The sequence below is a fragment of the Gouania willdenowi genome, chromosome 7 (genome assembly GCF_900634775.1).
Source record: "Gouania willdenowi chromosome 7, fGouWil2.1, whole genome shotgun sequence".
NCBI classification, from domain to species: Eukaryota; Metazoa; Chordata; class Actinopteri; order Blenniiformes; family Gobiesocidae; genus Gouania; species Gouania willdenowi.
This window is the reverse complement of record NC_041050.1, coordinates 1,484,362-1,497,957: the sequence shown is the minus strand read 5'-3', so window position 1 is coordinate 1,497,957 and position 13,596 is coordinate 1,484,362. Positions and strand designations below refer to the sequence as shown.

The 13,596-nt window shown below is 35.8% G+C and overlaps 2 protein-coding genes across 2 annotated transcripts; one reads left to right on the top strand and one right to left on the bottom strand.

Annotated features, from left to right (window-relative positions):
• Positions 1-322: 322 nt before the first annotated feature.
• pym1 (PYM homolog 1, exon junction complex associated factor) lies at positions 323-4,097 on the top strand. The gene is made up of 3 exons (XM_028453440.1): positions 323-570; positions 1,651-1,744; positions 2,742-4,097. The coding sequence occupies exons 1-3, from the start codon at positions 540-542 to the stop codon at positions 3,205-3,207; spliced, it is 591 nt and encodes a 196-aa protein (XP_028309241.1). The 5' UTR covers positions 323-539; the 3' UTR covers positions 3,208-4,097.
• A 3,246-nt stretch (positions 4,098-7,343) lies between these two features.
• LOC114466508 (transmembrane protein 198-like) lies at positions 7,344-11,751 on the bottom strand. The gene is made up of 6 exons (XM_028451976.1): positions 11,742-11,751; positions 11,407-11,432; positions 9,837-10,074; positions 8,294-8,869; positions 7,575-7,702; positions 7,344-7,499 (listed from the first exon to the last, which is right to left on the bottom strand). The coding sequence occupies exons 1-6, from the start codon at positions 11,749-11,751 to the stop codon at positions 7,344-7,346; spliced, it is 1,134 nt and encodes a 377-aa protein (XP_028307777.1).
• Positions 11,752-13,596: the final 1,845 nt, after the last annotated feature.

Below are 13,596 nucleotides of genomic sequence, written 5' to 3'. Positions count from 1 at the left end.
AGACATTTATATTACGCACATATTCAAATCATACACAAATATGCAATGAGAAAATATGTTTTTTTGTTTGTACTGTTGTAAAAAAAAAATAAAAAAAACATGTTAGAGAAATTAAATGTGTTAAAATTGTGATTAATTATTTATTTATAAACAATAACAACAACAACAACAACATTTATTTATTTCTTATTCATGAATTAATATAACTTCGTGAAAATGTGAAAATTATAACAGATTTTACCTTCTGTGTGAAGGAAAAAGCGTCTTATCAGCTAAATTTGGCAACCCGGATTCTAATTCGTCACATCCGGGGTTACAGAACGGGGTGCGCTCGGTTCGGCTTCTCGTACTGCCCGCCTCTCTTTGAGCATCTGCCCGCATGCGCTGCTTTGAACTCTTCACTCTTCGAGCAATGCAGCGGGTTTTGAACCGATGACTTTACGTCTGTAGTCGCGGGGTTTTTCGGTATTAAAGCCATTAAAAGCCCGTTTTTGTGGAAAAAATACGGGTTGTAGAGAGAAGCGGCTTTAGCCTCCGAAATGGCAACCCCTTACGTGACGGACGAGGCCGGTACGTTTCATTCACGGAATAAAACGACTTTTTCTTTACAAACAGCAACACGACAGCACATTTATGACGTTAATACTGCACATAATGTGCTTTTAAACATATTTTCCCTCTATATTCATCCTTTCATCTAATTTCAAGATGTGCTAATGATTGCTAGCATGTGGCTAATAGCAGTTAGCATGTTTTCATTCGGCTTTCATGTCGTGTTGTGTCACATAAGTCAGATTTTTGTCTGCTCAGCGCCAACATGTTTAAAAGATTCAAAAAGTAAACAATCAGACTCTGTAGTGTTATTTATTGTTGATAGATTAAGATAATATGATTAGCACAGAAGCTAATGTTGTCATCCACTTATCATAGCATCACTTTCTGAATTTTGCACATTTTTAATTGTAACACAACAATTTCTATATTTCTCATCTATTTTGTTACCAGTTTAAACAGATCCAATTAAACTGTAAACTTTAATTCTTTCACAAACAGTTTTTGTTTATCTGATGGTGATGAAACGTTGATATTTGTTTAACTAAAATGTTGAACATTTATTCTCTATCAGTGAGCAGTTTAGATTTAATCAAGAAAATGAGAAAAACAAATTCATTTTTTTATTTTTCTATTTTTAGTATTTCCTGATGAAGATTTGATTTTTGGAGACATTTTCTCTTTTAAAAATCACTTTAGAATGAATTTATTCAGAGATTGTGGATTTAAAAACTGCTGATTAATGAATGGAATTGTGAAATTAAATGTATGGACATCACTTGATACTTGTGTTTAAAGACACTATTAATTGGAAACATTAGAAAATTTGTCCTTTATTTACAAACTTACCAAATAAAATACAATTTACTGTAAATGCAAATGAGTGTAAAATGTGTTTTTGATTATGTATTTATTTTGCTGTTTTACTGTTTCCTGTAGTTTTTTGTTTTTTTTTTTACACTGCAGGGCTAAAAAGTCTAATGTTTTCTCTTACTGTTCTTTAGATTATTTCTTAGTGGGGTTTATTTTAGACTCAGATTAGTTTAACCCTCCTGAAGAAATTGCTGACTCATGTTTTCTCTGTGTTTATTTTTTAAGGGAAGTACATCGCCGCCACTCAGAGACCTGACGGCACGTGGAGGAAACCACGGCGAGTGAAGGACGGATACGTTCCTCAGGAGGAAGTCCCAGTGTAAGAACGACAAGTCTGTGTTTACACTTTAACTCTGTGGGAACCAATAATCTATAATCGTTAGTTATCAAAAATGGGTTCTTAATGGAATGTGAAACCAAGCTGATAAACCATCTTTAGTCTCCATGTGGAAAAGTAACGAGTGGCAGTAGCAGATCAATCAAAAACATGTTTAACCCTTTTCATTTTACTTTGTTTTAACCACCGAAATACTTAGATTTTAATTATTGATATGAAAAGTTATAGAATAGTATAGAAAGCAGCACAATTAAAAAAAGAGCACACAGTAAGAAAAAATATATATACAAACATAAATAATAGTGCAAAAATATTAAAAAATAATAAATAAATATATCTATATCTAAAGATTACCCAATTAATTTATCCTTTATTATCTAAATGTTTGTGGCTGTCTCGTACAATAGTGTATTTATTTTCCAAAATGTTGTTCACAAACCAAGTGTTTGTTTTGCAAATAAGAAACATACCTATCAAACAAATAATTATAAGGTAGGTAAGTTAAGATAAGTTAGAATTAAGATAAGTTTGGCTATGTTAAATCATAAGTTGAGTTCAGCTAAGATACGTTAAATTATCTTAAGTTAAATTGAGGTAAGTTTGGCTTAAATAACATTATGTTAGTTTAAGTTAAGATGAATTTGCCTAAGTTAAGTTTGGCTGAGTTAAGTCAGTTTAAGTTAAGATAGGTTTGGCTAAGTTCAGATTTGATGAGAAAGAAAAATTAGTTAAGATAAGTTACATTAGTAAAATTAAGATACGTTTTCCTAAGTTAAGTCAGTTTAAGTTCAATTCAGCCTAGATACGTTAGTTTAAATTAAGTTGAGTTTGGCTAATTCAATTACAGTTATGTTAAGTCAGCTCTTTTTTCCCATCATTCTGTTGACATAAAAGTTAAAAATGATCAGTTTTTATATTGATTAAAATAGTTTCTCGCTGTGTGTTTTAAACATGTTTTTGAAATGTTTTTGACTTCCAGGTATGAAAACAAGTACGTGAAGTTCTTCAAAAGTAAACCCGACCTTCCTCCTGGACTCAGTCCTTCAGACGCTTCGTCAAAGCAGGAGAAAATCCCTGGAATCAGCGACGCAGACACGTCCGGCCTCTCAAAGTCAGCCAAACGCAACATGAAGCGCAAAGAGAAGAGGAAACAGCAGCAACAGGGGGCGGAGCCAGAGGAGGACGCAGACGTGGAGCAGGTAAACGAGGCGGTAGAAAACCTCTCCGTCAGCGAGGAGCAAACGGTCGCCGCGGCAACGACGACAGACACAGCCAAGAAGATAAAGAACGTGAAGAAGAAGCTGCGTCAGGCAGAGGAGCTGCAGCAGAAAGTGGACTCAGGGGAGATCAAGGAGGCTACCAAGGACCAGCTGGAGAAGCTGGGCCGTATCACTGCCCTACGGCGGGAGCTGGAACAGCTGGAACAGCTGGAGCCAGACTCTTAGAACCTCCTCCACCTTTTCTATTCACACGTCTCCACCTTTTAACGCCGTCGTCATGACGACGCGTCGCTGCATGTTTTACCGTTTCTCATTTTTCTACCTTTCATACGTCACCGTTACGGATCGTTTTCTGTTGGAGGATTTAATTTGACCAATCAGTGCGCAGTATTTACATCTGATAAAAACAACACTCTCTCCTGTTGTTTAGTTCACAGGTTCTCAACACGTGGGTCGGGACCCAACAGTGTGACACTGAGCTGTTCTCTTACCGGATTATGTTGAGACTTTGTGATAAAAATGAGTTTAAATCCCTCACGGACAAAGAGGAAAATATCTGCTTGTTTAGCATTTTATTGTTTCATAAATAATGATATTTATTAAACTGATCAAATGATTTAAATCAGGGATGTCAAACTCATTTTAGTTCAGGGGACGAATACGGAACACTTTGATCTTAAGTTTCAGCTTTAATGTAACATCTAGATATTATGTGTACAGTATGAAATATTAAAGCAATAAGTGACTTTAAACCTAAATTCAGTTAAATTTACTTCATTTTGTTACCAATTTTTGTTTAATTTGGTCAAATTTTGTTTAATAATTTGAGGAAATTGCAGGATTTTGGAAAAATTAAATTTTTTTTAAATTTTCTCCTGTGAGCCGAGGTGGGTGTTCTAAAGCAGGTTCTCAACCTTAGGGTCAGGACCCCATTTAGGGTCACAAGACACTGGGAGGGGGTCATCAGATGCCTTTAAGGTACTAAGAGTATTGTCTAACAATTTTTAAGCCATTTTTGCTTATTTTTATATTTTTTCTTCAACTACACCAAACTCACCATATTTGAATCTATTTTCATCACTTTCTCTTGCCATATTTTTGCTCCTTTTAATGTATTTTTGCTACATTTCTTCCATTTCTGACACTTCTACGTCACATTTTAATGACTTTTCTACACATTTTTTCCACTTTCCAGACATGTTCAGCACTTATAAACACTTTCTACCACTTTTACACCTAATGTCACATATGTTGACCATTATTGTCACTTTTAACCTCTTTTCACCATAATTCATGATTATCTTTTCCAATTTTACCACGTTCACAATTTATCATGGCAATTATTTTTCATTTTAAACTAATTGTTCCAATATTGACACTTTAAACCCATTTCACCATTTTTGGTCACTTTGAACCCATTTTATTTCCAATTAAAACAAGGATTTTCATCTTTAAAATGACTAAATATACATTTTGGGGGTCGTGGGATGAAAAGGTTGAGAGCCACTACTCTAAAGGGCCATATTTGGCCCCCGAACCATGAGTTTGACACCTCCTGTAGTGGTGTTGTATCAAACGTTCTAGAGTGACTGAGACTCACCTGTTGTTGTTCAGCTGCTCCTCAGAGCGACGGAGGATCACGCTGTTTGGAAATGATGGTAAACAGATCCATGAGGACTTCCTCTGATGGCATTTTCCTCCTCGGAATCACTAGAATGTGTCTTTACAAGCACAAACTGTTCCTCTCTGGCTCTAACAGAATAAAACATTCACACACCAGTTACAGCCTCATTAGTTTGAAACGCAGTGGGTTTATTTACTCCCCCTTTCAGGAAGAAAACTGTTCAGAAAAGTTATTTTAAGGTTTTTTTTTTGGGTGAAAATGAGCATGTTTACTTAAAAAAGGGATTTATTTTTTTCTGCTTTAATAAAGGTTTAATAAGAACAAATTAAAGTAGTCTTCAGCCCAAAGTGTTTTATATTTTTATTCTTACTTTAAGTGTTTACACGCACACCAAGAGTTAGCACAAGAAACATTTGTTTCTCACATTTAGTTTTTTAAACACACGGCGTAAGATAAAAAAGTTTTTTTTACTTTTGATACGTTTTTTGAAGCTATTTAAAGATAAAACCATTAAGTGAACATGTGATCAACAGCTTCCTCCTGGTGAATAAAAACTTTGAATACCTTTGTATTTTGTTTTAAGACACATTTCTACCAGTTGTTTCCTCAGAGGATGTAATGTGATGATTGAGCCACCAGAGGGCAGTAGACGCTGAAATATGAGCTGCAGTCTGACTATTGATGCGTTCCAGGTAACTCGGAACTGGGGATTTTGCGACCTCTTGTTTGAAAAAGTGACTGGGAAGTTACACTACCTCAACAACACACAACATGACATCAAAAACACACAAAAGAAAAACAAAATTACGACTACAAATAAACAAAAAACATACAAAACCACAACAATAATACACAAATATGACGGAAAAATATACCAGACAACAAAAACACGACTAAACGACTCACAAAACAACAGAGGTTCTCAACTTCTGGGTCGGTGGCCCAATATTTGGTCACATACTAATTTTAGTAAGTGGCTGGTTAAAAATAAAAACAAAACCCTAAAAAACTATTTTTCTCTTTTTTTGACGTCTCTCTTCATACCGCCAACAATCTTTTGATTAATATTTCATTAAAATAAATTGATTATTTAATAAAAATTATGATTTTTTTCATTATTTAATCAAAACTATGTAATTAAATGAATAATTATTTGATGATAGTTTTGAAATTTTTGATTGACTAATTTTATCATTATTATTATTAATTGATAATTATTGAATTAAACAATTTTAATTAAAGTTTTGAATGAGTAATTCTAATTAAATCATAAATAAATGATTTTAATTAAATATTGATTGAAAGAAAAATAGATAAAGAATATAAAAACAAAAATTTGTCATTAGTTCTTAAAATTGAATTTCTGCTGTTGGAGCAAATCCTTTTTAATTGAAAAATATTATTATTAATAGATTAATGAATTAAAAAATGGCACTTGTGTAGTTGATAGTTTTTTTCTTTTGATAAATTCAGAAAAAAATGAGTGTTTCCTGTTATAACTGTTTTCTTTTTTATTGCACTTACTGAGACAGTTTTCAGACCTGGCAACAAAACACGCTTCAACCACAGTAAACGTGGACGTTAAAACGTCTTTTTAAAAAAAAATCTACTTTAGTGTCTGTTGTATGGTGTGTATTAATCATTTATTCATTATTCTGCAAAATAAATGCTTATTTAACCATTACAGCTTTTCGCCTGTTCTGACATGTCACACCTGTTTACTGCTTTTTGTAAAGACACAGCTGCAAAGTAAATGTTAAGTGATAACCAAAACAACACGTTTTCCACAGAAGGTGCTAAAACTAACACCTGGAGGTGTGAGCAGTCACACTTTAGGTGTAAGAAGTCACACTTTACTTAACAGGAAGACAACGCCTTGTTATGTATCAAGTGTTAACAATTAACAAAAACAACTAGTGTGGAAACCACCCTTTATGAACACCTGTTACGCCAGCTGGGCCATGACATCTGTGTGAACTTTTGTCCTATTTTTCTATTCGCTGAGGTGGTCAGATCATGTATTATGACATATTATCACGCCATGCTTCAGGCTATATATACCACTGATTTTTGTGTTCGGGGGCTTCTTTTACACGGACATTCTAGTTGTTCATGAAACCCCCTTCTTTCTCTATCGGCTGATAGTTTAAGACTTTGATACTTTGAAACTTTTTGATTGACTTTTGATTTTTGTAAACCTATAATAAAAATTCATTAACTATTAAGAAGCCTACTTGATTAAATCACCCGCCTGCAAACACCCACATCTGAGACGGCGCCTGAGTGGAGGACACACTTCTAGGCCTCTGGTAAGTGAGCCTGCCCTTGGTATCCTCTTAACAGGGGTGTCCGGGGTGGGCTAACTCATGCTGTTGTGAAAAAGAGTTGTTTCCAGCTTCGACCTATATTGGATGGGTCCTAATATCAATCCCACAAAACTATAGCGAGACTACTCATAAACCTAAAATATGATAGACTTCCAATAGGAGGAAGTACACTTAGTCCTTTTCTTTATTAGATAACAATAATAGAGAATAGGCAGCCAGCTTCGGAGACAAGGTAGAGGGGAATTCTTGTTTGAGTACGACAGTTTTAGATCCCCTGCCATTATAAAGTCCCGTGGGCTAAAGACAGTGTCAAAGTGACTGCAAATGTTCTCAGTGTGAGTCGTTATGGGTTTAAACCCTGAGCTCACACTGATGAGTTCAGCTCCATGTGCAGTTTGCAGGTTCACTCCTCAGACCGTGTAGACAGGTGAGGGCGGGGTCAGGGGGACCATGGAGCCCGTCTCAAAGTCAAAGTCAATGAGCGTGTGAGTGAGGGAGCTGAGGCCGCTGGATGACGAGGACGAGGACGTCCCCGTACGATGATCCTGGAGACTCTGGAGGAAACTCTGTGGGAGGAAAACACGCTATGTTAGCCACATGCTAACAGATAAAATAATGCTACATGTTATAGCCATGCTGACCGGGGCTAGCACGTCTCCTGCGTAGCGTTTCAGAGGTGGAGGACGCCGTCTACGGTAGTGAGCTGGTCTTCTTCTAGGATCCTTATATTTGCACCGCTTGGAAAATTTCTTCTGTTTTTTAAATAAATCTGGAAACAAAACAAAGAAAATGTAAAAAACGGTGAAAAACACGTCCGTCTACAGGACTCCACATCCCACAATGCAATGCACCAAACTTTACCAACAATGTCAGTAAGAGAGAGTTTACAGTGGAGAATAAAACCATCTTTACAGCACGTTTTTTCTTCCAAGTCAATGATCTTAGATTAATTGATCAATGAGGCATAAACTGTCTTTATCTGATCAAACTTTATCGTCTCCACAAGTTTAACTTAATCTGAATAAAATATGTGAAGAAAGTATTTTATTGAAGGATTATCTTCAGTTCCTGTTGATTTCAACGCATGGTGAACCCTCAACAAGTTACTTCAATGTGACTTAACTTGTCAAGTTAATGTGACTTAATTTATCAAATTAACTTAACTTGACAAGTTAAATCAAGCTAACGTGAGGTGAGTTAAGTAAAGTGAAATGAAGATAAATGTGGTCACGTTGGGTCAGGTTAAGTTCATTTACTTTGAGATAATTATTGAGTATATTAGTGATGTTTTATTGAGTTACTTTAGTTAAACTGTGCTTTACTTCACTAAAGATGTTAAACATTTAAGTGAAACTCCTACTTTGTGAGTGTGAGAATCGTCTGGTGGTGACCCTCCACTGCACCAGGATCCCAGTAAAGCTCAGCAGGGGCCACAGGGTTCCAATGGTCCAATTGTACCAGAAAAGCGGCGGAGGGGTCACCTGACAGAACAGATCAAACACCTGATCGGGGAGCATGAAGCCCCCCAGCAGGTAGTCCCCACACAGCGTGAGGACGCCCCCCCCCCACACCGACGCGTACACGATGCTCAACATCCTCTGCCAGCGCAGCATCAGGACCGCACACAGAGCGCTGGAGGCCAGGAGGAGGGCGGGCGGCCACAAGGACGGGTGAAGGGTGTGGACCTGGGCCACGCCCACCAGCACGCCCAGACACAGCAGGGCCCCCAGCTGGAGGCCCCCCAACAGGAGACCAAGAGGGGCCACCACGGAGGACAGGAGCCCACACAGCAGGCCTGCAGCAAGGCCGACGCCCACCCTAGTCTCCGCCCCCAGGTGGACACCTAGCAGCGGTTCCCGGTGGTATACCAGGAGCACGAGGCCAGAAGACGAGACGAAGCCTGAGAAGAACATCACGGCCCTGAAGCAGCGGTACCCTACGGAGAACCACCAAAATAAAACTTTTTTCAACTAAAGCCTTGTTTAAAGTGATCAATAATTTTGCTCATAGTTAATAAAAGATTTACTTTCCAACGGTTTATCTGTGTACGTTCCCTTTAATCTCTTTATTAATTTATTTAATAATGTATTATTATCATTTCATTATTGTTTTTACACATTTCATTTTAATTCATCAATAAATTATACATTCTTCAGATCTAATAAAATTCTCATAAATTAAAACAACACTTGTGACCTTTCAAAATAAGGTGCTTTATTAACCATTCAACCACTAACATGTGATATTAGTGCTGACTCAGCAGAGTTAAAGCAGGGCTCAGACTTTTGCTGCTCGTGTTTGTTTAACGTCACGTTTCAGTGACTGATTTACTAAACTCTGAGAAATAACATTGTTGATTTAATGTTTTTACTGCTGATTTTAAATCATTTTAATGTTCTTATTGATTATTAAACTGTGAAATATTTTCTATTGCACTTTTTAATCATGTAAAGCACAGTAAATTGTACGAAATGCACTATACAAATAAATGTGCCTTGACTACAAATTATCAAAAAAATAGCAAATATATAAGAATACTAAAGTTATTTTAAATACACAAGTCAAAAGCAATAAAAAGGAGAGAAATTAAGTTTAACAATTCTAAAGAGGAAGGTGCTTTAATGGAGTAGTTTTTTAATGAAATAAGGTCGTAGTAAAGTTCATCTTGTATTACAAAGTAGGCAATTTTTAATTAATTAACTATTATTATTATTAATTATCTATTAAAAAGAAAAAAAGTATTACTATTATTATTGGTAAACTTCATGCTTTATTAGTATTATTTATCACATATTAATCAATAATTTAAATTTAAATAAAAAAACCATGAGTGGAAAACATCTCTGAAACGATCCTATACTCTTCTCTGTGTATGTGTGACATCATGACATCACGTGATGTACCATAGAAGCAGTAGATGAGGCCAAAGGAGAAGCAGACGGAGCAGATCATGGACTGGAGAACCTCATATTTGATGCTGAGCTCCAGGGAGCAGAGTTCCACCTCCTCATTCACAGGCAGAACACGAACCACCATCGTCAAGCCTTCCTGAAGTCTTCCTACCTCCTCCTCCTCCTCATGCGTAGACGGGTCACATCCTGCAGATCCTCCATCAGCAACCCGAACCACTTCCTGTTGGACCTGTACAAATAGAATAGAATAGAATAGTCATTGAGCATAGAGTTAGTTTAGGCAGGCCATCTTAATCTCATCCTAGTCAGATGATTTTAAACACACCTTTAATCAACCAACAACCCACATGACTCCCTTCTTGGCTCCTATTGGCCAAAGCATACAGGACACACTATCCAAATCCTCCAGGTCACTATGCATCCAACTCATTCAGTGTCATTTTTTTGTCATTGACATCTGCTCTGCTCTGTTCCAGGGGATTTCTGATAACCGCTCTCCTTGCTTTAGGACAGCAAGGAAAGGCTAAAGCAAAGAGAGCGGTTAGCAAAAAACCCCACGTAAGCACGTGGAAAGGCAAGAAGGTCCCGGAACAGACCCCTACCGCCAATTATAAGATTGCATTCACAATTAATTTTGATTAAAGTGGTCCTGACTGAACTTTATCTATAAAGTCATTTTGACTAGTTGTTATTCTACTTATCAATATCTACATTTCTATTCACATTAGTAATGTTATTTGTGACAAATTGGATGATAGATAATATATTTTAGTGTATTTTACAGCTGATTTAAGACATGGGTCAAACTGGTAAATAGATTTGTAACTAGAGCCAAATTTGATTCTGACTAGTAACAATTTCATTTGAGATATTTACAGTTCCTTTTATTGTCAGAATTTAATTTTGGATTTATTCATTTCATTTAAAAAAAGCTTTATTTTTGACAAACAGGTTTACATTACCAAAGCACATGTGACCTATAACAATGAACACACAAAAAGACATTAAAGAAGCATCATTTACATCATTTATAGCACTAAAAAAATGTTGAATAAAATTAACATGTTTTATATATTGTGTGTAGTTTGGCTCAGTGTGTGAGGACACAAGCTGCTCACACTCAGATAATGGACTTAAAGCAGATCCAGATGGACTCTGATCCTCTTTAACTCCTCGTCTTCCTCATCATGAAGCTCAGACTAAAGACCAAAACACAGAAAAAAACTTTCCCATGATTCATGATAATAATAATAACTCATTTTGAATGAGTTAGAGAAAACACTGGAAGGATCTGAGTATGATTGCGTCTAAAGTTTGATCATTTGTGCAGTGATTATTTATCTGATTTGTGAGACATCATCACCAAGTTACCAACTCTTCTTTATCGTCCAATAAAACAAGGAAACACATTCTTACCTGATGTGAAGCTGAACTTCTGCAGTTAAACACAATATTCAGAAGTTTCTGTGTCTGCTCCAGGGCCACACGTTCAACTGTGTGTGTGTGTGTGTGTGTGTGTGTGTGTGTGTGTGAGCAGCTGACTCTGGACTCAAACACGCACCATCTGCGTCAGGACGATCAGCTTCACTGAAAGAATTAAGAGACACATTAAGAACAATTTTGGCAAATTTTTCTGCATCTTTCAACAAAATTTGCAACATTTCTAACCAAAGAATATTCTGTTATTTTTTTCAACTATTCAAAATAACTGAAATAGTCATTACAATATTATATCTTAACAAATTAAATGAAAAAAAATTGAGGATCAATCGATTTATTTTATTTGAAAGCAACGTGTACACTCGCTCAACCAGATATTTAGCCAATGTTTTGAAAATATATTATTCTTAAATCAGTGCAAGATGAATAGAAAAAAAATAGCAAGCAGAATATCACCTTTCGTCATTGCTGGGATGGGCCATAAATCTGAGCATGTAGGGCTTAATTTGGGCCACTGACCGCTGTTTGAGGACTGAGGTGTTTATCAGAGAAGGTTTCTGGAATATATTCAACACAGGTTGTGTTTGCAAAATGCCAACAGGATGAGGAAAAAATCAAACAAAACTCATTTTGTTCAAACAGTTGCTGATTTTAAAGCTGGAGCGAGGGGGGAGGGGGGGCGTGTTGTGAAATCCACCAATCAGAAGTTGACTTTGTGTGTGGGACATTATGACAAAACAATCATAGTTAAAAAAGAAAAAAGTTATTTGAAACATCTGTTATTAAAAATTAAAAATACAATCATTTGGATGCTTTTTAAAACCTGCTGGCAAACACTGCCCCCTGCTGGAGATAAAGAAAAACATCTAAAGTAAAGGTAAAGAGTTTCAGCTCACTGAGGATGGGACAAGCTGAGAAGATTCATCAATAATAATAATAACTATTGATGAATAATAATTGATAATTATTTAACAAATTAATTAAAACCTGGTAAAATGGTAACCATGGAGACGATTTGTTTATCATTGAAGGAGAAATTCAGGAGATTGTGTGAGCATCTATAAATAACATATATTATGGAATAAATAAGAGTTTAAGGCAATTCATTGTCCTTTACATGATCAAAAAGTGTAACAGAAAACATTCAACAGCTTAAAAATCAATCAGAACATTTAAAACCAGATGTAAAAATATTTAAATCAGCTGTAAAAACATCTAAAATCAACAATAATATGCTTAAAAATCATACACAGTAGAAAAAAAGAGTGCCTTTAACTTTGATTTAAACATGTTTAACTTTTATTCTGAATTAAAGAGGAATTAAAGCTCCCATGTGCTTTAATGAGAGACAGAGACTTTATAGATAAAAAACTACTTTATCAATCTGTAACTTAACCTTGAATATGTTCAAAACTAGGTAAAGACAAGTTAGACATTAATGACAACAGACACGTTCATCACTGTTTTTTCTTTTTCCCAATGGCTAAAAAAGCAAAAAGCACCAGTAATGGTACTTTCACATTAGTGGAATGGGCTTCAACTCCCTACGCTGTCCTTGTTAAAAGCCAAAATAAATGAAAACATAATATTTATCACTGTACACATTTCATAACAAACCTAAATGTCCCACCTTCAAACACAACCTCATTAACCTCTCACTTTTCTATAGCAATACATACTGTGTACGGGCACTGCACTAGTTACACTCATGATGATAAATAATAATAAACACATTCACGTATTTTTCTTTGCACGGACTTAATAGTGTTTGAATTTAACTTTTTCTGCCTTTAAAAACAACACAATCCCTGTGGTAGAGGTGATTTAGGTTCAAAGTCTGTGTGTGTGTGTGTGTGTGTGTGTGTGTGTGTGTGTGTGTGTGTGTGTGTGTGTGTGTGTGTGTGTGTGTGTGTGACCTCTGACCTGAAACAGGATCAGTAATAGTTAAACATATGGTGAAGCAGGTTTGTGTTCATCACTGATGAGTCACATGATGAGTCACAGTAATAAATATTCAGACGGAGACAAACCACATGTTTACATGAAACCATGAATATATGAAACTATGACACGGACACTGATGCAGGTCAGAGGTCACAAGTTTAAATACGTGTCAGGTTTCTGAGGATGCTTCTATAAATGTAAACATTCTGACACTCACATGTTAAGGTAGTGAGTCAATAATCCAGATAAACATTCATCTTTATTGGGATATACTGTAAATCTATTTTTCTTTATTTAACTTCTTTATTTATATTTTGGACCCTAACTCTGGGTTATTTCACCACTTCATGAGGCCATTGCTTTACTT

Bases quoted from the DNA above. Each gene is read 5' to 3' on its own strand.
- pym1 (XM_028453440.1), top strand. From the start codon at position 540: ATGGCAACCCCTTACGTGACGGACGAGGCCG. The intron at 571-1,650 runs GTACGTTTCATT...TTATTTTTTAAG, and splicing joins TTACGTGACGGACGAGGCCG to GGAAGTACATCGCCGCCACT. The intron at 1,745-2,741 runs GTAAGAACGACA...TTTGACTTCCAG, and splicing joins CCTCAGGAGGAAGTCCCAGT to GTATGAAAACAAGTACGTGA.
- LOC114466508 (XM_028451976.1), bottom strand. The intron at 8,870-9,836 runs GTACATCACGTG...GGTTCTCCGTAG, and splicing joins CCTCATCTACTGCTTCTATG to GGTACCGCTGCTTCAGGGCC. The intron at 7,703-8,293 runs GTAGGAGTTTCA...TTTTGTTTCCAG, and splicing joins ACGATTCTCACACTCACAAA to ATTTATTTAAAAAACAGAAG.